At 41.8% G+C, this 20,513-nt stretch overlaps 2 protein-coding genes across 4 annotated transcripts in view; both read left to right on the forward strand.

Moving 5' to 3' along the window:
- The first annotated feature begins 737 nt into the window (after positions 1 to 737).
- NEUROD1 (neuronal differentiation 1) lies at positions 738 to 4,997 on the forward strand. The gene is made up of 2 exons (XM_004768947.2): positions 738 to 988; positions 2,621 to 4,997. The coding sequence occupies exon 2, from the start codon at positions 2,632 to 2,634 to the stop codon at positions 3,700 to 3,702; it is 1,071 nt and encodes a 356-aa protein (XP_004769004.1). The 5' UTR covers positions 738 to 988; positions 2,621 to 2,631; the 3' UTR covers positions 3,703 to 4,997.
- Positions 4,998 to 19,088: 14,091 nt separating this feature from the next.
- Positions 19,089 to 20,513, forward strand: part of CERKL (ceramide kinase like) — a 116,088-nt gene continuing 114,663 nt past the window's right edge. For all 3 annotated transcript variants that reach the window (XM_013064805.2, XM_004768950.3, XM_013064806.2), the window contains exon 1: positions 19,089 to 19,418. In XM_013064805.2, coding sequence (XP_012920259.1) covers positions 19,181 to 19,418 — 238 coding nt within the window. In that variant the 5' untranslated portion in view covers positions 19,089 to 19,180. The remainder of the gene's footprint in view (positions 19,419 to 20,513) is intronic.

Raw genomic sequence — 20,513 nt, forward strand, 5'->3', positions numbered from 1 at the left:
CACACCGAGTTGCATTATGTATGGGGTAGAGTGACTGGTACAAAATTTCTGGACTGTAGAGAGTGGGAGTGGACGATACAATTAAGGAGGCTAAAGAACTAGCATCAAAGCTGAGTTTACAGATGAAGCCATTTTTACATGGCATATATGTTTTCTTAAAGGTTCGGTGGAGATGAGGAGAAGCCACCCTTTGGCGCCAATAAGCAAAGCGTCTGCCAAGAGGAGGAAACCCAGAGATGGACGACTCCGAGAGGGCAGAAAGTCTTGGTGCTCTGGAGACCAAAGCCTGGAGGAGATAACCAACGGAGTCAGGACGCTTCCCTGCGCGCCTCAGTCTCCACGCTGCTGCCTCTTTCACCTCTGCCCTATTTCCCGCCCCAACGCGGGCCACTCACTCTGATCTAAACGCAGTCAACGTTAGCTTCCCGCTCCCTTCCCTCAATTCTCCTCCCCCCTTGCCCCCTCTCCCTTCTGCCGCCTGAAAGGGTTAATCTCTCCTGCGGGTAAAAACAGGTCCGCGGAGTCTCTAACTGGCGACAGATGGGCCACTTTCTTCTGGCCACAAAGGGGCCGGAATGGAGCGCTCCGCGGCATACAAATGGGCAGGTCACGTGGTCCCTGGCTCCTGGCTGGACCGGGAAGACCATATGGCGCATGCCGGGGAGGAAGGAGATGGGGCGGGGGTAGGGGTGGGGGCTAGGGGAGCTGGAGTCGGAGGAGGGTGGGAGAGCAGTAATGCTGAAGGGGCGGGCGGTGGGGGAGGGCGAAGGGAGCGCTCAGCCTGGACGCGTGCGCAGGCGCCGGGCGCAAGGACCTGCTAGCCGCTCCGCTCCGGGCCCCGCCTGCGCTCAGCATCACCAACCCGCCTATATAACCTGAGCGCCCGCCTGGCCGGGAAACGAGGAATTCGCCCCACGCAGAAGGCACGGCATCCGGAGGCCCCAGGGTTATGAGACCATCACTGCTCAGGACCTACTAACAACTGCAGGTAATTACAAGTCTTTCATTTTTGCCTGGGAATAAAAGCAGTAATTGAAGACCGGATATACCTACACATATTCTGAATGTGTGCGTTTGCGAGCGTGTGTATGTGTATTGAAACAGGCACTCCTCTTTATGATTGCAGGCAAATACGCACAATTTCGACTCGCATCACTCAAATAACCACGGCAGGCTTTCTGATTTTTTAAAAAAATATGTTTTAGTATATTGGTTTTGAGGACGGGAGAAATCACAGGAGCATCTTTGGATTTTTTAAAATAATGCACAGTAACTCTGATTATTTGCTAGTGGTGATTTCGAAGTCATGAAAGCAAATAACTAGTTCACTTTCTCACTTCTTCCAGTAAGGAAAAAGAGGGGGAAAAAAAAAAAAAAGCCCTGATACCAAGATTTGTTTTGTGTGCATCTATTTTATGCACATTGGAAGTGCCAACTTATTTTTTCAGTGAATAAAAGGGACATTTGCTAGCCAGAGTATACACACCCCGGGGGGGGGGGGAAATCCCCTTGACAGATAGTTTAGTTAGAGGGGAGGGAAGGAGTGTGGAGGAGAGAGGAACCAACTCCTGCTACCTGTTACTGCTCCAGAGGCTGCCAAGTCTCCAGCAGCCACCGCAAAAGCCAGAAAATTCAGTTGTCTCACTAAAAGCTTTTTATTTTCTTCATTAGAAGCGGCAACTTCTCTATTGCCAATCGCCGACCATTATAATTACTCATTCTTTTAAAAAGAGGTTTGAGGCGAAGTTTGAAAAGCCCCAATAAAGAGCGGGCAGCTCTTTCAATGGGCTGTTTATTAGAGAGGCGCCTTCCGCACCTGATCCCAAGTGCGTGGAAGGGCGCTCTGCGCCGTGCCCTCAGCCCTGGTCATGTAGCCAGAGCTTTTGTAGAAGGTGGAAATTCAGCAGAGAGACTGTGGTGGGAGGCGAGAAAAAAAAAGGAGAGGGTGGGATGGAGACCCCGGACGACTTTTGTTGCCAAATGTTTCGTTAATGGTGAAATAATTTGGTGGATACTACTTTTTCTCTGCCAAGCATTTGCTCTTCAATCTCCAGTTAGTATAATCTTCTTAAAAATCACTGCTACCGTTAGTAAATTACGTAAGGGCTCTTCAACTGTAATCGCTAAGTACAAGAAGCAAGGGCAGAGAAGGGAACAAACAAAATTGGGATTTTCAAACTCCTCATTTTTTGTGGAGTTGCGAGTGACTTTGAACTCATACAGATAAATGTAAGACAGTCAGGAAAAAACCAACAAACATGAAGTAGTCGAAATGTATGCTCATTTTCACGCATATTATTCTGCCACATAATCACCATAAACACACTTTCACCAAACCTAGGAAACATACACACAGGAGTGTACATATACACATACTTACTCTCTCTCCCACCTCCAGCCCTGCCCTGTCTCCTATGTGTCAGCGGGACACACGCGCACCATTATAAAACACAGCATTTAACTTTTTCTTAGGGGCATCCATTTTGTAGTGAGCTGGTACTTCTCTTCACGTGCATTTCTACAAGGTTAGGGAGTGGGAGCTGAAGGCTTAGGTAGTTTTTGAATGTAGTGTTTTGCTCCTTTTCTTTCTGTTCCTCTCTCCCACCCCTGTTGAATGTAGGAAACCGAAACATGACCAAATCATACAGCGAGAGCGGGCTGATGGGCGAGCCTCAGCCCCAGGGTCCTCCCAGCTGGACAGACGAATGTCTCAGTTCTCAGGACGAGGAGCACGAGGCAGACAAGAAGGAGGACGACCTCGAAGCGATGAACGCAGAAGAGGACTCACTGAGGAACGGGGCAGAGGAGGAGGACGAGGACGAGGATCTGGAAGAGGAGGAAGAAGAGGAAGAGGAAGACGACGATCAAAAGCCCAAGAGACGGGGCCCCAAAAAGAAGAAGATGACCAAGGCACGCCTGGAGCGTTTTAAGCTAAGGCGCATGAAGGCCAACGCCCGGGAACGGAACCGCATGCACGGGCTAAACGCGGCTCTGGACAACCTGCGCAAGGTGGTGCCCTGCTATTCCAAGACGCAGAAGCTGTCCAAAATCGAGACGCTGCGCCTGGCCAAGAACTACATCTGGGCTCTGTCAGAGATCCTGCGTTCGGGCAAAAGCCCTGATCTGGTTTCCTTCGTACAGACTCTCTGCAAGGGCTTATCCCAGCCCACCACCAACCTGGTTGCCGGCTGCCTGCAGCTTAATCCTCGGACTTTTCTGCCTGAGCAAAACCAGGACATGCCTCCGCACCTGCCTACCGCCAGCGCTTCCTTCCCTGTGCACCCCTACTCTTACCAGTCGCCGGGGCTGCCCAGTCCTCCCTACGGTACCATGGACAGCTCCCATGTCTTCCACGTTAAGCCGCCGCCGCACGCCTACAGCGCTGCGCTGGAGCCCTTCTTTGAAAGCCCCCTGACTGATTGCACCAGCCCTTCCTTTGACGGACCCCTCAGCCCGCCGCTCAGTATCAATGGCAACTTCTCTTTCAAACACGAACCGTCCGCGGAGTTTGAGAAAAATTATGCCTTTACCATGCACTATCCTGCAGCGACCTTGGCAGGGGCCCAAAGCCACGGATCAATCTTCTCGGGCGCCGCTGCCCCTCGCTGTGAGATCCCTATAGACAATATCATGTCCTTCGATAGCCATTCACATCATGAGCGAGTCATGAGTGCCCAGCTCAATGCCATCTTTCACGATTAGAGGCATGTCAGTTTCACCATCCCCGGGAAACGTACCCACTGTTCTTACAGTGACTGTGGTGTTTACAAAAGGCAGCCCTTTGGGTACTATTGCTGCAAAGTGCAAATACTCCAAGCTTCAAGTGATATATGTATTTATTGTCGTTACTGCCTTTGGAAGAAACAGGGGATCAAAGTTCCTGTTCACCTTATGTATTATTTTCTATAGCTCTTCTATTTTAAAAAAGTAATACGGTTAAAAAAAATGCACCACAAATTTGGTGTAGCTGTATTCAGATCATATTAATTATCAGATCGGGATAACAAAATCACAAGCAATAATTAGGATCTATGCAATTTTTAAACTAGTAATGGGCCAATTAAAATATATATAAATATATATTTTTCAACCAGCATTTTACTACTTGTTACCTTTCCCATGCTGAATTATTTTGTTGTGATTTTGTACAGAATTTTTAATGACTTTTTATAATGTGGATTTCCTATTTTAAAACCATGCAGCTTCATCAATTTTTATACATATCAGAAAAGTAGAATTATATCTAATTTATACAAAATAATTTAACTAATTTAAACCAGCAGAAAAGTGCTTAGAAAGTTATTGTGTTGCCTTAGCACTTCTTTCCTCTCTAATTGTAAAAAAAATTGCACAATTTGAGCAATTCATTTCACTTTAAAGTCTTTCCTTCTCCTTAAAATGAAAACCAGATCCATAACTCTTAAGAGGATTAAAAAACAAAAGAGAGAGAGATGTAGTCCCTATCAAAACATATCAATTCAACACATTACTTGCACAAGCTTGTATATACATATTATAAACAAATGCCAACATACCCTTCTTTAAATCAAAAGCTGCTTGACTATCACATACAATTTGCACTGTTTCTTTTTAGTCTTTTACTCCTTTGCATTCCATGATTTTACAGAGAATCTGAAGCTATTGATGTTCCCAGAAAATATAAAATGCATGATTTTATACATAGTCACACAAATGGTGGTTTGTCATATATTCATGTAATAAATCTGAGCCTAAATCTAATCAGGTTGTTAATGTTGGGATTTATACCTATTGTAGTCAATTAGTACAGTAGCTTAAATAAATTCAAACCATTTAATTCATAATTAGAACAATAGCTATTGCATGTAAAATGCAGTCCAGAATAAGTGCTGTTTGAGATGTGATACTGGTACCACTGGAATCGATCTGTACTGTAATCTTGTTTGTAATCCTGTATATTATGGTGTAATGCACAATTTAGAAAACACTCATCCAGTTGCAATAAAATAGTATTGAAAATCTGACCAATTGTTGCATTTCTTCTTAAAGTGATTTTTAAGTATAATTCTTAAGCAGAATAGTTGCTTTATTTGCTGAATTAAAAAATACTAAATGCTAAAAGTAGAATAAAATAAAAGACAAAAGTTTACTTTGGCATACTCTTTAGTCTGTATATCTGGATTAGGGAGTCACCAGCTCTTCGTAGATAATGAAAGAACCTAACTCATATTTCATTACATGGAACATGAGGCGGGGGGAGGGGGGGCGACAAACGGTTGTGTTTGTTTTTCTTTGTTTTGTTTTGTGTCTTCTTTTTTAGCTTTTTGATTTTTATTCTTTTAAATGATTATGTTTTTTCCATTTTTTTAAAAAAAGGGGATATTTAGTTAATTATTAATAAGCAGACACAAACAAGTGCCCTAGCTTAGTTTGTCTATACATTTAAAAATATATGAGAAAACTTTGCCATTTTCTTAGTACATTGTTATCTGTGCATTTTCCTGAACAGAATTGAAAATCAGTACTATCATAAAGTACCATTGCACTTGGCAAACATGTATTATACAATAGTACTATACAATATAGTACTGGTTTGCAAACCAGTACTATCCCCAAAGAAAGTTATGTACCTTTAGAAAATGCCAGGTAGAAATGATTTAATTAATTTAAAGAATCCAAGAAGTAGCATTTTGTAATTACCTTATGAACCTCCTGTGATGATTTCCAGGAGAAAATGTAGTGAGTTATTTGTACTCAAGAACATACTATGTGTAATGTAATATATTTTAAGATGGTACAATTGTGTTCCTTCTCTTTTTGGAACATTAAAAAGAATTCTGTGGAAAACTTACAGATGACTCTGTCCATTGTTAAGTCCACCAAAAACAAAGTTTGGCATTTCTCTTCATCTGGATGTACTGACTGACAGGAATGCTTCCTAGGGAATAACACTTTGGCACTTGTGTCCTGGCTCTACCATGGTGCTCTGATTACTGTCATTAGTAACTCCATTGTTCCTCCTCTGATTCGGATGCCACATTGGATGGCTACCTCTCTTCCCAAGCTTGTTCCTTTAATCTCCTTCTCATTGGTGATTTAGGGGTTCCAGAAAGCTGACCTCATTTAGCAAACTGCTCCAGAAAAATGTGAGTAATCTAATGGACAGGAACAATTAGCCATACTAATAACACTGCCAATGGGGCTATGTCAAGCTGTGACAGTAGCAGTAAGGAATATTTCAACATTAAAAAATGTTTGAGTTCAATTTAAAGTATATCATTTTAACATGTTTTCCATCAGCCTTCATCAGATGACAGAAATGCTCTTAAGTTAGTCCCAACTTTATCCAAAATGCAGTAATCTCATTCCAAGTGAATCTGAGTTGTTATTTTGAAATCAAGCTGTTGCTTCTAAGATTGCTCTCACTGTTCTTACTTTAAGAGATGTAATACTGATAGGATATCTGAACATTGTCAGCCTTCCAGCCTACGGGACATGAAGTGAACATTCAGATCTGATGTGATGATCTATTCAGCAGCTTAATTTCACCTATATTTAATATTATACATCTTCATTCAAACTAAAAACTCTTGCTGTAGTAAACAGAAGAAATAATAAAAGAATGCACTTTAAGGATTCCAGCTTTTAAAACATCAAGAAAGGAAATGTATATTGTGGATTTTTTCTTTTTTTGTAAAGTAGAAATGCAGGCTCTTAAGTTAGATTGTTTTTCCCCCTTTCATTTTGCCCATATAACTTCATTCTAAAACATAAGGATTCTTTCAGTCAGTCAAGGAGTAACTCACATGCCACCATCTTTTATTCAAAGGCAGGCACAGATGTTCCTTCTGCAGGGGAGGTTTTAATTTATGAAAATGATATTGTTTATGCATGAATGAACTGAATGCACTCTGCATAACACACAGCACTTCCATCTGATCAGAGAAATACCACAGAACCAGTGCCAATGTCAGAAACATATTCTACAAATTTACTCACTTAAATGTTTAATGAATATTTGGAAGGCATTTTCAAACCACAAGAAACCTTTTCAATTATCTTTTTCTTTTCTTCTTGAATTGCCACCAATATTTAAAAGAGACTTGGTTTTTATAATTTGCTAATACCTATATCTAGCTAATAAGAAAAGAAAATGTTTTACTATGTCAAAAACCAACCAAAAAGAAGAAACACTGACAACTTTGATTTCAGTCAAAAAAAATATATTTTTTAGTGTAGCTGTATATTGTTTGTTATGAGTAACATTTAGGGTTCTATGTGGAAAATTACTATTCCTATCAAATACAAAGCTTAGATCTACTTATCTAATGTGAAAAAGCACTAAATAGTTATTTCCAGAAAAAAAAAAACCTGGTATTTAAAAATCAGCCATCAATTTTATAGTGGGAGATGAAATTTGGCTAAATATCTTAACCAGTGCATAATTCCCTTTGAATAGAACACTGCATAACTTAGATTTCATTTACATCACCAACTGCATTCATAGAGTATGATCTACCTACTTTTAATCCTAAAAAATACAATTAAATGCAAATTAAAATAATTAAAATATCTTAAGAATGTTCTGATAATTTTAGATTTATAATATGATACAGTAAAATAACATTTGCAACAAATTATGAGTGTTCTGATGTATTAATCTTAAAAACACCCTATGTTTTTTACATTTGAAAGTCTATAATTCTTACAAAATTAATGCATTTCTGAAAGAAGCTAGCAATTACTAAAATGATATCTGGATCATTAGCTAGCAGTTTGAAGCAAGCTGTTTTAGTTCTATAATTAAACAAGAGATTTAAAGTGAAAATATCTATCCAACAATTATTAAAACTAGGCTTCAAATGTGGACTAATTTTGTCCTAATGGGAATTGTAAAACAGCAAAGCTGTTCTTAAACTACACTAAAGCCTCCTCTCTTCCCTTTTCCTCTTCCTCCATCACCACTTATTTCCTAAAAACTATCTAAATAAAATCTTTAATTCCAGGGTCTGATAAAGAATAAAAGAGCCAACGCAACATCTTGTGGAACACCAGGACTGAGAACTCTTGTTGCTACCATTGCACAGAGGCATTCTGGCGTCAGATACACAGTGATTTGTATGGTGGCATAATCATTGGCTCTTGGCCAGGCATTATGTTTCAGAGGACACTATTGTCAAGAACCATTCAACTAGAAATCTGCACTGTATGCACTCAAAAGTTGAGATCATCTGCCTTCCCATGTCAGGAAGAATTTTGTGCTGGCAATTGACTCATAGACTCTTCACACACACTAACACTTGGTTCGATGACTCTGATGGAATTAGCTGGGTAACCAAACTAGTGGCACTGACAAGGCCCCAGCCTCTGGGGACTTCTGTTTAAATTGCGAATTTTAAAATATCTTAAAATGCAGAGTATTATGCAAATGCTGGACTAAATCTTCAGATACAATAAATGTGGATTTGGTCATCTAAACATTGCTGTGCTATTTGCCCAACTGATAGAGAGGTAAGTGGATAGTGACAATCATCACTTTTGTAGATCCCCAGGTATAGAGCAATCCAAAGGGACGGATCCACTTGTAAAATAACATCTAGAGATTGGAGAACAAGTTTAATCTCACATCTATGGGGAAACTTGGTAACTTACTTTGCCCTTAACAAGATTAAAAGCTAACCCTACTGTAGGTTTTGATGCCTTAAAGACACACCTCTAGGAAGATGGCCTCACACGATTACTAGGTCGGTACTAAGTGCTCTCTGTTCATTTACACATCTCATAACCAAAATAAAACACATAATCTGTGCCTTATTTTACAGATGAAGGAACTGCAGGAAGCTGGGTTACCTAGATACTTGCATGATTGGTTTTCTTTGTTCATTCAGGTTCTGGTTCAAATGCCACTTCCTCAGATCCCCATCTAAAGCAGCAACCACTTTCAACCTTAGCAAAATCAAAATTATATTACACCCTCCCTTTTCCAGAGCTTTTAATCTGATGTTTTCTTGCTTATTTATATCACTTACTTTTGCATTATCTAACTCCCCCTGTAGAATGTGAGCTTCATAAGAACAGAAACCTTGTTTCTTATTTGCTGTTTCTCTGGTACTTAGATCTAGAAGATCCTTAATAAATATTAACATTCCAAGAAGAACAAACCGCACTAATCTAATGTTAAAGCTGTGTTATAAATCGAGTCAGCTGAGAATGGGAAAGGACCACAAATGATTCTCAGCTCAGTGAAATTTATAAGCATTAATTCAAGGAAAAGAGAAAAATTGACACTAGTTTCATTTTTAAAAAGATAAAGATTTTATCTGTCTATTTATTTGTCAGAGAGAAACAGTATGTGTGTCAGGAAGAGGGAGAAGCAGGCTCCCCACTGAGCAGGGATTCCTGACATGGGGCTCCATCCTAGGACTTGGGATCATGACCTGAGCCAAAGTCAGACATTAAGCCACCCAGGCCTCCCTTGACACTAATTTCTTATAACATGGTACCAAACACCATTCTCCCACTTTTTTTGAGAACAAAAATCATGATTGATCAGTTCTTTCTTTTTATTTACTATCAATTTTTAAAAATATGATTTGGAACTATAATAAATGAAGAATCAAAATAGTATAGGTTCTTTCCAGACCCTGCCTTTTTTTTTTTTTTTTACATTTCTTAAGAACGTGAATGCATGTTACTGTTTTCTTTTCTGTTCATCATTCTTGAAGCAACTGTTCTTGTTCTATTGTTAGTGTTATATAAAATTGTCCCAAACTTCCTTATCATCACTGAAGAATTTAGATTAGAGCACACATAAGGACTATGTATGTAGACCCTCAATGAGTTTGAGAATTTGAGCAGCATTCAACAAACTTGAAAGTAAACCTGGTCACCTCTAGGTAGATGATAGCTCAGATATAGAATCTACAACATAAAAGAGTACTGAACCATCACAATAGTTGTTAGTTACATTCATCTTCCTCCAAAATATAAGTTAGAATAGAAAAGTGGCAGGTTTGTGGGGGATATGATCTTCTTTGGCAATGCAACACAATAGAAGAAAAACGTAGAGGGATTGTTGTCCAAACACCAGGTATGTATTTTAGCATGACACATTAGTTATTAGGAGAGGTGCTTACAGACCAGAAACATCAAAGGATCAGTATTCTTGGAAGATGATTTAATTTAAAATCACTGAAAACTGAAGAGTAACTAATGTTCTTTATGGTCATGATATTTATGTACAGTATGTGCTATTGGTTGAGATAAATGCTGATGAATTACCTAAACAATGATTTCTACTTCAAAATGTTCACTTTGTAAACCTGACACATCAACAGTATTTCTTTAGTGTTCTCTCTGAATGATGTCAGTTAGAAGAACATCCCCACTTTCTGTGACATCAATGAAGGGGTGTTACCATGCTTGGGAAACTGTTAATCACTTACCACTGGTGTCACTAACAACTGAAGTGCTTGTCTACTCATAGCAGGATATTATAAATTTATAATCTGTGGTAGGTTGCAGGTATGTGACAAGGTGACATTCACATCCAAGACTATTGAGGATAACATGAACATTCTAGAAAGAAGAGTTGGGCTAACTTCACTTGTCCCTGCTAGATCCTTAAGTAAACTTTATTCCAGCTGGTGATTAAATACATGGTAAACAATAGTCACAAATGCATGTAAATTATAACTGGAATCTAAGTAGGGTTCTTTATCAAAATATGTTTTTACTAAAAGAATTTCTTAGTTAACAGAGGCAAGGCTGCTTATTTAGATAATTTTAAATTCCAACATGAGATATTTGGTTATAGGAACTGCATTTTCTTGCTCCCTTGACTCTGACTAGCATATTAAAATATTAAAGAACAGAATTTTTTGCTTCCCAAGGTTTCCTCTTTGCCTAATTAACTAAAAATCCACTTATCTTACTTAAAATACATTAATATATGTATATTATATATATATATATATATATATATATATATATATATTCTCTCTATGTATTGAACTGAGTTAAATAGTGCCTTCCCCCAACTCCCGAAAATTCATGTTCAGCCAGAACCTCAGAGTGTGATCTTATTTGGATATAGTGTCTAAATAACATATCCTAATATGTAGGATGTAAATTAAGATGAAGTCACACTGGATTAGAACAGTGGTTCAGGAAGGGGACTGATGTCTTTATTAGGAGAGGACAGAACTCAGACAGAGCACACAGGGAAGATGGAGATACAGGGAAAGACCAGACTGACATTTCTATACACCAAGATGTGCAAGAATTGCTAACAATCCCTAGAAGCTAGAATAACAGCATGAAACAGAGCTTCCCTCTAAGTCCCCAAGAAGGAACCAACTCTGCAGATGCTTTAATTTCGGACTTTTGGTCTCTACCACTGTGAGCAACACTTTTCTGTTATTTAAAGCCATGCAGTTTGAGCTAACTTGGTATAGCAGTCCTAGGAAGCTAATATACATGCTGAAGGCTACAGTAAATTGGTATGTTAAATATGCATAAATATAGGAGAGTTCATTTGAATTCTTATGAAAATATTACTATGAAGTTTTAGTGATGCAATATGTAACAACCAGCTTATTTCAGTTAATTCCAGGTTTGATATTTGAACAAGCTGACAAATTATAGCTATTTCATAAGCATCTGAATTATGTTAAAGTTTTATTGGCTTTTATTCATGTGAATTATTAAAGTGACATGTAGATTTAGTGTGAGTGGGCCTACCTAATAATCTAATTTTGTTTAAAATTCTTATCCTAGAATTTATAAAATCATGAACTATAAACTGCTATTTATTCTTCATGTAAAAAATACCATGCTTATTTGATATGTGGGGACAGCGGGTATACTAATAGACCTCTGAAAAAAGAAAGATAGCATTTTCTTATTTCACAAATAAGAATATTTCACTCATTTAACACATAATTCTATGACATGTAACATTACATAGTTTTTTAAAAATTATATATTCCAAATGAATTTAAGTGCCATGACCTTTAAAAATTCTACCTACCTACCTTTCCCATGTTTTTTAGAGCCTTGAGCCAGTGCTTGCCTTGTGAACTTAAAACCCAGGGCTAAAGCGCCAACCTTAGTTGTATAAGGCCATACATCTTATCTGACTGGTTTCATTGCTCAAAATACCAGTTACTGATTATATCTTCAGAAGTTATTCAATTAATCAGAAATTTCAGTTTTTATAGATCTGAGATGCTACCTTGTTTTTAATCTTTTTCTTTTCTTTTTGTGTTTGTTTGGCAGAATATCACAAGTATTATTTGGCTTCTTTGAGGGTATTATAAGAGGATGATGAGCAAGCATAATTTAGGGGAACTAGAGAAAGCCCAGGACAGACCCAGACCCTCTGGGGAAAAAAAAAAATCCTAAAAGCAAGAAGTAGCCTCAAATTAAAGATGAAATGTAGGCTCCTTCCAGTTAAACAAGCCTTCAGGTCAAATCCTAATCAAAGGTATGGTTGGAAGACACAGTATACCTACACAAAAGTACTTCTTTTTTTTTTTTAAAGATTTCATTTATTTATTTGACAGAGAGAGATCACAAGTAGGCAGAGAGGCAGACAGAGAGAGAGGAGGAAGCAGGCACCCTGCTGGGCAGAGAGCCAGATGCGGGGCTCAATCCCAGGACCCTGAGATCATGACCTGAGCCGAAGGCAGTGGCTTAACCCACTGAGCCACCCAGGCGCCCCCACAAAAGTACTTCTAAAAACAACTGAAGCATTATACCCCAATACATCCTGACTTGGAGTCCAAAGTATAGAGAGGACAGTCTCAAAGAGATTTGTGGGAATGGCTTTTGTAGAATATGATATAATATGATTTTATACACACACACACACACACACACACACACATAGATATAGATATGTATACATATAGTTATATACATGTCTATATATAAGGGACAGACAAATATTACATACCATATATGACATATATAAGTGAACTACATATAGAAAGCTTACATAGTTTCTAAAGGAGTTATACCTATTTGAACTAAAAGTTCAAAATTAAAAGAAGCCTCTTGGATAGAAAAAAGGCTGAAAATCTCCTCAGCTGTCATCATGGTCAGTTTCCTGTTGAAAAGAAAAATGGTATAAAGGGCAGAACCCAAATCCCAGAGGCTGGAATGAAGAGCTGCTGAGAACAGTGAATTAAGGAACCGCTCCTAGGGAGCAGAACTACATGCAGGATAAGGAACATTCTCTTTCTGAGTCTCCGGAGCTAGCAACACATGCCTGCTTGCATCTCAGAATTGCTCTGAACAAGTGACTGCGATGTGCTTTCTATCTTGTACCCCCGTCCCGCCCCCTGCCGCCGCCTCTGTTTTCCAATGGGAGCGTTTTCTGTGGGTTATTTTCTGCTTGTCTCACCATTGCGTGTTGATGTGTGGGGGCAGATAACTCGTATTCTTAGTTCACAGTTTCCCAGAATAAGAGGCACACATCCCAAAATCCTCATCTATGAGGTCCTGTACTTTGAATCTGATTCTATAATTTTTGCAAAGGCACATTGCTCTCTACCTTGTAGGCAGCAAGAACTAGAGTAGCAAGAACATTCTGACAAAATGTCCACTCAGGATGAGAGGGAGGCAGACCCCAGGAGAAGGTGCACATTTTGTATTAGAAATGACTGAGAGTTGGACATAACTAAAGCTCATTTCACCTAAAATATATATTGATATGGAGAAATTAAATATGTCAAATTATTTTTCTTTTTTCCTCATCTATGAGATATAATATATTCAATGATTTCAAAAATTAATACAAGAACTCAATGTAAAAAGTTAATTTTTCTTCATGGGTTCAGCGAACACCTATTCAGCATCTGTTTTTCGAAGGGTCCTGTTCTAGGCATAAGAGACAGAACCATAAGCAAACAGACCAGGTCACTGCTGTCATTGAGGTACCCATCTGATAGGACAGGAGAGACAGACAAGAAAGAAGTAGGCAAATAAAGCAATGACATACATCTGGATAGTGGGAAGGCAAAGAGGAAAATAAGCTTGAGTAGGGGTGAACTTCTGATTGGCCAGGGAAGACCCTCTGAGAAGGTGACATGAAGTTGATCTGGGCACCCCAAAAAGCCCATGCTATTGTAAAGAAGTTTCCACACTGAGTAAATGACAACAGCAGAGGCCCTGAATGAAGAAGGAACTTGGTTTATTTGAAGAATGGGAAGAAGGCCAATGTGGTTAGACATAAGCGTAGGAAGCATGGAAGGAAGAATGATTATAGGAGATAGAATGTGAGTGGGAGGGAAGGAGGCTGGTCACAAGGCATCTCATAGGTCATGGTGAGCGTCTGGATTCGAGTCTACCTGCAACAAGCAGTCCTTAGTAAAAAATATTCTCTAAAGTAAGCTAGAGTTTGAAAAAGGTTGTGTTGATGGTAATTTGATAACACCGGTATTCCTTTATGTTCACAAACATCAAACTTTGAAGCCAGCAAGCCTATGGGCAATCAAAGGGTGTGATCTAGGATTCTCCACTGTCCAAAATTCAGGCCTTAGAATTCCTTGTCCTCTGCCCTCGATGCGGTAGATCTGGATGTTTCGGTTGGCTGTAATTTCACCTGCCTCCATCTGTGGAACTGAGAAGGGGTCTCTGACTTAGGAGACTGTCCCATTAGGCCTAAATCTCTCAGATACTTAATAACCTTCTGAAAACAATGTTAAAAGCAGAAAGTTTTCCAAGGTCTTCTGCTCAGATGTGAATTTCTAAAAACCAAACCAAACCAAACAAAAAAAACACAACAAAAACCAGGGGTGCAGACTGTGTTTCCAGACCTAGTCAAATGCCTTCCAAACATAAAGCAACCATGTGCCTGCGGAATTAGGACTCTTACTGTTTAGTGCTCTGAAAACAAACGCCCAAGCTTCAGTCAAAGCAGGGAAAGCAATGTTCAGGAAGCTATCTAAAAATTTTCAGAGAGCAATTTTCATGCATTAGGGTATCAGATATATGCATCACTTATGGAACAACTGAGCCTCAGGAACTAAGGGGAACAGCTATGGAGGTACATTACTGTTACAGATATTTCTGGAGCACATACTATGTGCTATGTGCTGTGTCAGTTACTGAGAGTTCAGTGGAGAACAAGATAAATTCTCCGACATCAAGAAGCTTTTATTCCAATAATAATAATAATAACTCTTAACATTTTAAAAAAAGTTTATTTATTTATTCATTTATATGTCAGGGAGAGAGAGAGAGCGCGAGCTCGCACAAAGGCAGACAGAGTGACAGGCAGAGGGACAGACAGAGTGAGAAGCAGGCTCCCCACTGAGCAGGGAGATGGATGCCACGTTGGATCCTGGGACCTTGGGATCATGACCTGAGCTGAAGGCGGATGCTTAACTGACTGAGCCACCTAGGTGTCCCAACACTTAACATTTATTGAGTGTTTCTTATATTCCAGCACTGTTGCTAAGTGCATTAACTCATTCAATGGGCTATCTAGACAATACACATACAAGTAAATGGAGTAAGAGGTAATGATAAAGGACATAAAGAAAAATAAAGCAGGGGATGGTAGAGAGATCAATAGTACCCTGAAGATGTCTATGTCCTAATTCCCAGAACCTGTGAAAATGTCACCTTACGTTGCAGAGGGGACTTTGCAAACACGGTTAATGATTATTCAGATAGATCCAATGTAATCACAAAGATCCTTATAACAGGGAGGAAAGAAGGGCAAAGTCAGAGACATGAGATGGAAGGATGGACGCAGAGAAAAGATGCGATGGTGCTAGCTTTGAAGATGGAGGTGGGGGTTGGAGGGGGATGGACCAAGAAATACAGGCAACCTCTAGGAGCTAGAAAAGGCAAGGCAATGACTTCTTCCCTGGAGCCTCCAAGAGGGATGCAGGCCTATTGATGACCTCATATTAGTCCAGTGAAACAGAGTTTAGGTTTCTGACCTTCAGGAATGTCAGATAATACATTGTGTTGTTTTAAGCCACTAACTTTAGGGCAATTGGTTGCAGCAGCAATTAAAAAACAAAAACAAAAAAACTAATACCCATGGTTATAGGAAGGTGAATGATGGAGGAAATCAGCAATGTTCTCCCAGAGAAGAAGATCTTTAAGCAGCAAAGTGATTGGGATGAAGGTGGGAGCCATCTGGTTGGCTGGCTGGGAAAGCATTCCAGAGAGGGAAGAGCAAGGCAAATGCTCTAAGGGACTAGTCTCAGTCTGTTTGAGGACTAGAAAGGAGGCTTGTGTGGGGGAACAAGGGGAAAGGTGTTAGAAGGTGACCTTGGAGGGGTAGCCAGAGCCCTGATTATGTAACGCTGTGTATGTTTGCCAAGCATGTTGAGTTTGTTCCAAGAGTGATGGGAGATCATGGGAAGTTTGTGAGCAAGGTGTGATACGATCTTGTTACTTTTATTTATTTTTTTTTCAATTTTTAAAAAAAATTATTTATTTATTTGACAGATAGAGAGTACAAGTAGGCAGAGCAGTAGGCAAAGGGAGAAGCAGACTCCCCGCTGAGCAGGGAGTCCGATGTGGGGCTTGATCCCAGGACCCTGGGATCATGACCCAAGCCGAAGGCAGTCGCTTAACAGACTGAGCCACCCAGGCGCCCCAATCTTTACTTTTAAAAGGAGCAATGTGATTGCCAGATGGAAAATAGACTATGGCCTGGAGAAGGGAGTACAGGCAAAGGGGAAATCATAGAAATGGGTGGGGGGCTATTGAAGTGGTCCAGTAAGAAGTGTAGAGATGCAGACTAGAGACAAGAGCCTGAAAGGAGTCTTTTTTTGCGGATGGAATTGACAGGATTTGACAGTGGATTAGATGTGAGTCCGAGACGATCAGAAGAAATAAGAATGACATCAAGGATTCTGATAACAGTATTTGCTGAGATTTGGAACATTCTGGGAGGAACAGGTTTATGATGGGAAATCACGAGTTTGGTTTTAGTTACATTATGTTTCAGATGGTTAAGGATGGCTGAGTGGTCATGTCAGGTAGGCAGCTGGACTTAGAGCCTAAGGTTCAGGGGAGTGATTGGGCCTGGTGACTTCATTCCAGGAACCCTCTATTATATGCAAAGCCAAGGCCCTGAGGCTTGTGTAGCTAGATGTTGAGGACAGAGACCCCTCCACTCCCCCCCATCAAGAGGAAAGAATGGAGTACAGCTATTACTGTCATCCTCAAGAGAAGCAAAGTCAATTGTTTTGACTGTCTGGCCCTATGAAGCTTGAAAAATGGCAACTTGGCACTTGCAAAGGTCCTAAGAAATAGCCACTGACTTGGCCTATTTGCCCTGGCTCTCAGTGAACTTTTCAAATGCCAGGGAGCTCTGTGCTGACGGCCGGACAGCTGTGAGTACAAGATGCTGACTCCAGAACAGGCAACTCGGCAACGCGTCCTGCAAGGGCCTGGGCCTCCCCACTGATGAGGGCTCAGCTGAGCCACCTGAAGCCTTCGTGGGGTTTCAAAGCAGCTGCACTTCTGCTCCAAGGAACAGCTCTCCGGGATCAGATCAAACAGAGGCTCTTCCCTGCTTTGCTTGGAAGCTTGGGTATTTGTTTTCAGAGCATTAAACAGTCAGAGTCCCAGCTTAACTGACACACATGCGCTTTATGTCTGAAAGGGATTTGGCCAGGCCTCCAGTCTTCCTCCCCGGCTTGTCTGAAATCCAAGTTTGAGCAGAGAACCATGAGATACTCCTGCTTCCACGAGGTCTTCCGTCTGGCTTTGCAGCGTGACCAGGACAAGCGCAGGAGTGAGAAGAGCCTGAAGTTACTGGTGAGGCCCAAGCACCCTGGAACGAGAATTCACAACTCTGTGAATTTAATTTGTTCTTTCAGTCCCTTGCCCCTAACTTTTTCTCAATACAATTATTCTGACCTTATGAAAAGGCTGCTGATTTACCTCCCACTCCGCTCCTCTTCCAGAGAACTCCGTTGTTCCCTGATTTCTTGTCACAGATTGTCAGCTCCCCGTTCATCCACCGCTCAGAGCAGCGATTCCCAGGCCTAGCTGAGCACTGGAATCATCAGGGAAGCTGGGTCCCATCCCCGGAGATTCCAATTTAATTGTCTTCAAGTGCAGCCTGGGCATCTGGATTTTTTTTTAAACTCCCCAGGTAACTCTAATGTGCAGCCATGATTGAGAACCACTGGCCTCCAGACTCTCTGTGCTTTCCCAATTAACCATCGGCTAATTTCATGACTCTCCACTCCCAGAAGAAAGTGATGAATGAACCCCTCGGGGCCCTCTCCATTTCCAGGTAACACTGCATTATGGCGGTAGCCTTCAAGAGAACAAGGCCTGCTGCTTGTAAGCTCTCTCCAGGGAGTGCCAGATCCAGGCAAAGACAAGATCGCCTTGGAGAGATCTTGAGGAAAGTAGGACCGTACATACTGAGAGCACAAAGGCACTTTTTATTGGCTTTTCCTCCCCCTTTCATTCCAGTATACGTTACTGGATGTACATATAGTGATTAAGTGCGTACATATAGTGATTCAATAATTCTATACGTTAGTGCTCATGGTGTTAAGGCATCTTCTTTTAATACTATGTTTGTCAGGTGAGAATTGGTCGATGCAAACCTGAGACTTTGGCTTCCCCTCGGGGCACCTGGGAAATGCGCGCTTTACACCGGGTGCGGAAAAACCAGCTAACACTTGCGGGCGTGACCTCCGCCTTCCAAGAGAGCCCACCGGGAAGGAGATGCAAAAAACAGAGGTCCTTGCAACCCGAACTGTGCTCTGCGGGCCAGGACGTGGGCGTCGCCATCACCCCGAGCTTCTTAGAAATACAGTATCCCGGACCTCATCCCGCACCGCTTCAATAGGAATGTGCATTTTAACGAGATGCCCAGAGGCTAAGTAAAAGTTTGAGAAGCGCCGCGGGTAGCGCAATCCACTAAATCCCCGCGAAGAGTAAAGTTTGGCGGAGGGAGACACTTTTCCTCTTTCCGGGCGGGGGTCTTTTTGTATTGAGCGGCGGAGACCCGCGTCCCGCAGGCCGAGGCGCTGGACTGGGTCCCGGCGGCCCCGCCTGCCCGCCCCGCCTCCCTCTTGGGTCTCTGCCCTGCGCGCGGTTGCTGTGGCAGCGCCCGACGCAGCCGGAGCCGTGGCTGCTGCGGCCTCCACTTCCTCCTCAAAGGCCTCCCCAGACCCCTGGCTCCGGCTCAGCTAGCGTCTCCGCCATGCCCCGGGGGAGGCGCGGAGGCCGCGTGAGCGCCCTGGAGGGCGGCCCGGAGGAAGAAGCGCCCCCGGCGGCGGCCGCTGTGCCCTCGGCGCTGTGGGTGTCCGGGCTACAGCCGGAGGCGGCGGCCGGGCAGACTCTGCTGCGGGGCATCTTCGAGATCGGGAGGAGCAGCTGCGACGTGGTGCTGAGCGAGCTGGCCCTGAGGTGGTGGCCCATCCAACCCGAGCGACCCGCGGGTGAGTGGTCCCGGCTCCTTCACCGCCAGCCGCGCCTCCACCCTCTCCTCCTCCCTCCACCTCCCGCCCCCGCGCTTCCACTCCGCTCCCCCCAGGCTCCTCCTCTCCCAGCGTCCCGACGCCACCGCCCCCTCCTTCCCAAAGTGGGAGAACCTTATCTACCCCCAGGGGCCTCGCGCTACCTGCTGCCTCTTGCCTGGCTTCCCGCCTCCGGAGCAAAGTCACGCTCAGCTTCTGTTTTGCGACGCAGAAAAAAAAAAAAGAATTGAGCCCCAGAGGGGCGATGTTTTTCAAGCTGCTTGGAAGGGCCTCCTTCCCTCCAAGCTGAAGTTTTAATCCGTCCATTTCTGCCCGTGCGCTGGGAGTATAAGCACTTCGCAGAGTACACCAACATGTGGGTTCTGAATCCACCTCTCCTTTTGCTAACTTCTGAATTTTAAGCCCCCTCCCCCCAACTTTGGGCTCTCTCTGGACTTCGATGCCCCTCACATTCCTTGCCATTGTCTAGAATCAAGGCTTCTACAAGCTTAGTCTTAATGTTAACTTTAAAACTTTAATCATGCTGTTTACTTGCATTCGTCTTTTATTGACTTGAGTTATTTAGAAATATTACAGTGCCTTATTTACAATAGAACTATTTCAAGTCAGTCTAGAGATGATTTCTCAAGAAACTGGGATGTGATGCTGTCTCACCTAGCTGAATACCAATTTAAGAAAATTAAAAAAAAAATCTTTCTGGGTTGGAAAACTGGCCACCCTGTACTAGTACTATAGAAACCTGTTACTGTTTTAAAGTTTCTTCTGCAAAAAGCTTACAAAATGCTGCCGACTAGTCAGGGACTCTGCCCTGGTTGAGTGTGAATTCCGCCTCTGCTCCATAAACCATCCTGGCTCACTTATACTTTAATTAAAATGTTTTCTGGTGTTTTGACAACTAAGGTAGACTATTTTAATCAAAGCTCTGAATTGACAGAATTCTATGTCCATATCGCTAACTTTTAAGTTTTTAAGTCAGTTTGAATTTGGGAGGATATAGAAGTTATAGAGTTTAGCCTACAAGAGCCAGTTTTACCTACAATGAAGGGGAAACAAGAC

Source organism: Mustela putorius, unplaced genomic scaffold (genome assembly GCF_011764305.1).
Source record: "Mustela putorius furo isolate JIRA1106 unplaced genomic scaffold, ASM1176430v1.1 tig00003869_pilon_pilon_pilon, whole genome shotgun sequence".
NCBI lineage: Eukaryota > Metazoa > Chordata > Mammalia > Carnivora > Mustelidae > Mustela > Mustela putorius.